Below are 7,128 nucleotides of genomic sequence, written 5' to 3'. Positions count from 1 at the left end.
TCACTTGGCGCGCTTGCGGCCCTTGTGGGAGGAGTTCATGTGGACCTTGGTCTTCTGCAGGCGGGAGAAGATCTCCTTGAAGAGCGTCTTGTACTCGGGCGCGTTCTGCCCCAGACGCTTGTCCACCTGCTCCACCTGCCGGCTCAGCCCCTCCAGGGCCTCGGGGGTGGAGGGGGGCGAGGGGGGCTCGGCGCAGGCCCCGCCCTCCGCGCCCCCGGGCGGCGGGGCGGGGCCGCCGGCCCCCAGGCTGTAGTCCTTGACGGAGGGGTCCCGGGACACGGGGCGGGAGGTCTGCACCCCGGCGTGGCAGAGCCCCTCCTGGTGGCGCCGGCATTTCCCCAGCAGCTCCTCGTACTTCTCCAGCAGCGTGTGGTACTGCTCGTCCACCTCGCTCAGGATGGACATCCCCCGCCGGCCGCGCGCCACGTAGCCGCCGCCGCCGCCGCGCCGCCCCGCCGCCTCCTCCCGGCCCGAGATGGCGTTCAGCGCCGTGTCGCTGCAGCTCTTCCTGACGGGGCCCTCCCCCCGCACGGCCCCGCCCTCCTCCGGCTCCGCCTCGGGCGTGTCCGTCTCGGGCGCGCTGGCGAGGAGGGCGTGCTCCAGGTCGCCCGCCGCCCCCCCGCCGCCCAGCAGGAAGGCCCTGGAGCGGCGCAGCTGCTGCATCTCCTCCAGCTCCGCCTCCAGCTCGCGGACCCGGAGCCGGCAGCCCTCGGCCCCCAGGAGCCGCCGCTCCAGGGCCTCGAACTCCTGCAGCGCGGCGGCGCAGTCGCGCTCGGCGCCCTCCCGCCGGCCGCGCTCCGCCGCCATGTTGTCCCGCAGCGCGGCGAGGGAGTCCTGCAGCCGCCGGTGCTCCTGGTCGGCGGGGGGGGCCTCCAGCAGGTCCACGCTGCCCGGGTGGGCCACCAGGAAGCCGTCCTCGTACCTGGGGGGGGGCGGTGTTGTACTCAAATGTAAGTGAAAGGATGTGATCTGTAGTGTCTGATCATCTGGAGACACACGGCGCCACGAGGGGAAATGGATCCTCAAGGTCTCAATCAACCCAAAAATAGAAAGTGTTGTCATACACATTCAACAACAGAGTGTGTGTGTGTGTGTGGAGGACTCTTATTGTGGTAGAGGGGTGTGTTTATGTGTGGAGGACTCTTATTGTGGTAGAGGGGTGTGTTTATGTGTGGAGGACTCTCATTGTGGTAGAGGGGTGTGAGTGGAGGGCTCTTATTGTGGTAGAGGGGTGTGTGGAGGACTCTTATTGTGGTAGAGGGGTGTGTGTGTGTGTGGAGGACTCTTATTGTGGTAGAGGGGTGTGTGTGTGTGTGTGGAGGACTCTTATTGTGGTAGAGGGGTGTGTGTGTGTGGAGGACTCTTATTGTGGTAGAGGGGTGTGTGTGTGTGTGGAGGACTCTTATTGTGGTAGAGGGGTGTGTGGAGGGCTCTTATTGTGGTAGAGGGGTGTGTCGAGGGCTCTTATTGTGGTAGAGGGGTGTGTGGAGGGCTCTTATTGTGGTAGAGCGGTGTGTGGAGGGCTCTTATTGTGGTAGAGGGGTGTGTGGAGGGCTCTTATTGTGGTAGAGGGGTGTGTGGAGGGCTCTTATTGTGGTAGAGCGGTGTGTGGAGGGCTCTTATTGTGGTAGAGGGGTGTGTGGAGGGCTCTTATTGTGGTAGAGGGGTGTGTGGAGGGCTCTTATTGTGGTAGAGGGGTGTGTGTGTGTGTGGAGGACTCTTATTGTGGTAGAGGGGTGTGTGTGTGGAGGGCTCTTATTGTGGTAGAGGGGTGTGTGGAGGGCTCTTATTGTGGTAGAGGGGTGTGTGGAGGGCTCTTATTGTGGTAGAGGGGTGTGTCACCTGGGCGCGGTGCACAGCTCCTTCAGGCAGGGGAAGGAGCTGACGGTCTTCCTCCTTTCCTTCTTCTCCCGCCGCACCCGGAGCTCCTCCAGCGTGCGGAGCTCCTCCACGCGGCCCGACAGCCCATCCACCTGGGCCTGGAGCGCCTCGGAGGTCCCCGTCAGCCTGCACACACACACACACACACACACACACACACACACACACACACACACACACACACACACACACACACACACACACACACACACACACACACACACACACACACACACAGAGAGACACACACACACACACACACACAGAGAGACACACACACACACAGACACACAGAGAGAGAGAGACACACACACACACACAGAGAGAGACACACACACACACACACACACACAGGATTGCCATAATGTTAGCTCATTAGCTCTTCCATCTTGTTCCATTCATCTACAGCCTCTGATCAGCACACTGGGACCACTGGTGGGAGCACTGGTGGGAGCACTGGTCTGACCACTGGTTTGACCTCTAGTCTGACCACTGGTGGGGCCACTGGTTTGACCTCTAGTCTGACCACTGGTGGGACCACTGGTGGGGCCACTGGTGGGACCACTGGTGGGACCACTGGTGGGACCACTGGTGGGACCACTGGTGGGGCCACTGGTGGGACCACTGGTGGGACCACTGGTGGGGCCACTGGCTTGACTGGGCCAACTCAACCAGCTCTGTCCTGGTGAACACAGAGCTGGTCTCAGGCAGCGTCAGTCCTCTGAGCCCCCAGTTGTTGTAATCGTCAGTAAGACCGGCTTACGGGTTGGAATGCTCTGGGTATTATAATGAAGGACTTGTTGCAACAACGTGCGGCCCGGACCACTAACTCGACTACTGGTGTTAAAGAAACGCTCAAGCAACGCTGGAGACGGGGAGAGGGGCAGAACATCCACCCAGTCTCTGATCTCCCTCTGACGTCAAACACAGTCCCTTCTGATTGGAGGCCTGGCTCTCTGAAAGAGGGTGAGTGAGCGACTGAGTGAGTGAGTGTGTGAATGAGTGAGAGGGTGAGGGAGTAATTGAGTAAGTGAGTAAGTGAGTGAGTGAGAGGGTGAGGCTGACCAGTGGATCTTCTGGTGCGAGGCCTGGCTCTCTGCTAGAGTGTGTGAGTGAGGGGGTGAGTGGGGGGGTGAGAGGGTGAGGGGGTGAGTGATTGAGGGGGTGAGAGGGTGAGGGGTGAGGCTGACCGGTGAATCTTCTGGTGCGAGGCCTGGCTCTCCAGCAGCAGCTTCTCGTTGGTGATCTCCAGGGCGCGCGCCGTCACATCCAGCTGTTCGTACACCTTGGCGTGCTGTTCGTTCACATCCCGCAGAACCTCCAGCTGCTTGGCCAGGTACTGGGGGGGGGGCACACACACACACACAGGCAAACACACACACAGGCACACACACACACACAGGCACACACACACACACACACACACACACGCACACACACACAGACACACAGGCAAACACACACACAGGCACACATACACACACACAGGCAAACACACACACATGCACACACACACACACAGGTACAGGCACACGCACACACACACAGGCACATGCACACACACACACACACGCACATGCACACGCAAACGCACACACACAGGGAGTTGATTACATCAGGGTCGATGGGATTATAATATTGAACGATACAGTCATGAATAAAGACAGCAGGCCCAATGTGGAGTCACATGCTGAGCTACAGAGCTATACTAACATAGTACATTGGTTTCTATTCCCTTATTAGAGACACGGACCTTGTCGGCGTGTGTCAAATATCAACAAAAAAAGGCTGTGAAGAAATAGAAAAATGGTTTGGAAATCCGTGATGTGAAGTGATGCATTAAATTGAAGCCCTTTTGTTTTGGGAGGATCGCCCTACTGTTGGACATTCCACCACCAGGGGGAGATACAGCCGTGAACCGCGGCCTCATAACCCACGGCTGATGAGAGAGGACAGCATGGTGCCAGCTGTCAGGGCTCAGACGTGCACGTGTGCACACATGCAGACACACACCTCTATCTCCTGGGCCTGGTCCTCGTTGATGATGTACATGTGCTGCAGTGAGTCCTCCAGCTCCTTATTGCGTTCCAGAAGAGTCTTCCCCAGCTCTGCTGCCAGGTGGAGGTCTTGGGGGGGGGGGGGGGGGGGGGGGCAGAGACACAGGGGGCTTTACACACTGACACACACTGAAACACACATTGAACCAAGACCTCCATGCTGCGTGGGGATCAGGGAAAAGCAGCAGGAAGATGTTCCTCCTGTCTAGTGAGACGTCACCCACACCTCCACCTCAAACCCACTCAATCATCACAGCCAGGCTGACGTTGTGAACACTGAGCTGCTGTGCAGCCGTGTTCCTCTAAAGATGGGGAAGGCGGCCTCAGAGTCCCCTTGTTGCAGCAGAAGAAAACCTTCAAAGCTGTAACGTTTACAGGGGAACAGACGTCTGTAGAAAGAGAAATCGACGCGACGTCTAGAAGGAGGTCTCAGCCGGGGAGAGGAGAACAGAGAACAAAGAGAAGCATCCCAGGAGTCCAGGAAGTACAAGACCTCCAGGATGTATTTCTGTACGTTATGTGGGCTGATGAGAGCCCTAGTTACCGGGCACAGACCCCCCCCCCCCTCCATCGGGGCTGAGTGTGCGTCTGGCTCACTGCCCCCCGCACGCGAGAGGCCTCACGGCATTGTGTTCAACAAAAGACTGGACACACAACTCCACCACAGGCAGCGTGTGAGACTACTCACATGTAGCTAGGAGTGACAGGAGTCAGCCATCGGGGGGGGTGTGTGTGTGTGTGTGTGTGTGTGTGTGTGTGTGTGTGTGTGTGTGTGTGTGTGTGTGTGTGTGTGTGTGTGTGTGTGTGTGTGTGTGTGTGTGTGTGTGTGTGTGTGTGTGTGTGTGTTTGTGTGTGATGCATCCCGTCCCTCCCCACGTGCGGATCAGTTATGTAACTCATGTCGGGGGAGGGGCGGGACAACCCTAGTGACTGCTATTAATGACCAATCAGCAGTCATGTCATGTATCGCCACGGCGACCTGTGTTGCACTGCTGGGGTCTCAGCGGGGGGGGGGGGGCGCCTCACAGGACAGTGTCTCCCAGTCCCCCGTCCCTGGCGACCTCTAGGTCATTTACGTTCAGGGCGTTTGGCAGACGCTTTTATCCAAAGCGACGTCCGCAGATATCCAAAGTGTCCTCGTTAACCGAGTTAAGAGACCTGGTCTCCACCAGAGACACGCCGTGGGTTCGCAACCCATCAGCGGGTTGGACTCCGTGAACGTGTGAACGTAATCTCCTACAGAGAGCTCTGTGCTGGGGCTCAGGCCAGCTGTCTGTCTGTAGGTCTGTCTGAAGTGTTTCTGTCTGACTGCAGTGAGTCTGTCTGTAGCTCTGCAGTGAGTCTGTCTGTAGCTCTGTACAGTCTGTCTGTCTGTAGCTCTGTACAGTCTGTCTGTCTGTAGGTCTGTCTGAAGTGAGTCTGTCTATCCATAGCTCTGTAGTGAGTCTGTCTGTAGGTCTGTACAGTCTGTCTGTCTGTAGCTCTGTAGTGAGTCTGTCTGTAGGTCTGTACAGTCTGTTTGTAGCTCTGTGGTGAGTCTGTCTGTAGCTCTGTACAGAGTCTGTCTGTAGGTCTGTACAGTCTGTCTGTCTGTAGCTCTGTAGTGAGTCTGTCTGTAGGTCTGTACAGTCTGTCTGTCTGTAGGTCTGTACTGATTCAGTGACCGCTCCACTGCTCAATGTGTAGAACACACAGTATTATATAACATGGACTATTTAAAGGATTTACTGCACATGTGCAAAGGACCTTTATACACATTTCTAGGTGACATAATATAAAGGTTAATTAGGCCTGGTTAATTCGAGAATTAGGGCCGATAACAAATAAGATCATATCGAAGATTATATTTCTGTGGGGTGAAATTGTGCCTTAACCTCAAATTTTGATTTATGTCATTTCAAGGCTGAACTGAATTTGATCCCTGAAGCCAGTCTGAGCTGCGATGAGATCGGCTTAATGCTGCTGACCCATTATTAAACACACAGACACACACACACACACACACACACACACACACACTATCCTAATCACACACACACACACACACAATCCTAAACACACACACACACACACACACACACACACACACAATCACACACACACACTATCTCAATCACACACACACACACACACACACACACACACACCATATCTTCTTCCCAAAGCAGACACACACAACCTTGTGTATTGTTGGCCGTCTTCCTGATTAAACGGTGGTTTTGATTTGATAAACTGTGTCAAATCTGACCTGCCTATATTAAATCCAAAGGGGGTGTAAGACACACACACACACACACACACACACACGTTGGACCCAATTCGTATTCATTGAGGTTGAAGTTAGGCTGGAGTCGTTGCATGGATAAATGGAGGCCTTGACCTGGTCTTCAGGGTCCGTCCGGACATGTTGCCCGGGCTGGGTTCACAGATTAGATCAAGCCAGTCGTGTGTCTAATGCATGCTCTCTCTCTCTCTCTCTCTCTCTCTCAGACACAGACTACAAGAGACAACCCCACCTAGGTATGATGTAATAGTCTTAGAAACGCACTATTGAGGATTACAGGGGTCTCGTCCTCTTATGTGGGGGGGGGACTCAGACCCGAGGCCTGACCCTCTCTCTCCACTCTCTATTCGGAGGAGATCAGAATGATGAGCAGAACAGGAGGAGAAACTCAGACTACAGGATGGAGGTTCGGGAAAAACGACCAACCGCAGAAGAAAACGTTTAAATCGTTTCATTTGACTCATAAATAACAGTTACGTAATTATATAGTGGTTATTCATCAACCTAAATGTTGATTTATAAGACGCGGTCTCCTCCCGGTTGGAGGATGCTCTACTCCACAGACACCAGCAGGTTAACAGATCCAAGCCCATCAGAGGAAACAATCAGAGGTTCTGTTCCAGCTCCTCGCCGTAATAACGTCCCACCCCCAAGAGAAAGGCGGACCTCAGAGGGGTCTCCGTACCTTGTTCCAGGTCCCGCTGGTCGTACCAAGGCTCCTCATCCTCCGTCGCGAACTCCTCCATCCCGCCCGGCCGGAGCATCGATGTGGTACCGCTGGGGATGCGAACACAAACCGCCCGGAAGCAGAGCACGCCTCGCGAAGGAAAAAAAGAACCCAACGGCGCAGACTCAGACGGTGTCGGCCTGTCCGCGGACCTAGGGGAGAGCACGTCAAACACCGCC

At 55.7% G+C, this 7,128-nt stretch overlaps 1 protein-coding gene across 1 annotated transcript; it reads right to left on the bottom strand.

Annotated features, from left to right (window-relative positions):
* LOC307083114 (cerebellar degeneration-related protein 2-like) lies at positions 1–6,986 on the bottom strand (the record flags this gene model as incomplete). Its single annotated transcript, XM_079746923.1, has 5 exons — positions 1–922; positions 1,843–2,007; positions 3,072–3,220; positions 3,895–4,007; positions 6,908–6,986. 5 exons carry the CDS (start codon positions 6,984–6,986, stop codon positions 1–3), a joined length of 1,428 nt encoding a protein of 475 aa, XP_079603049.1.
* Positions 6,987–7,128: the final 142 nt, after the last annotated feature.

Source organism: Pollachius pollachius (assembly GCF_949987615.1).
Source record: "Pollachius pollachius genome assembly, chromosome: 11".
Lineage (NCBI taxonomy): Eukaryota > Metazoa > Chordata > Actinopteri > Gadiformes > Gadidae > Pollachius > Pollachius pollachius.
Note: the sequence above shows the minus strand (reverse complement) of the source record. Positions and strands in the feature narration are given on the sequence as shown.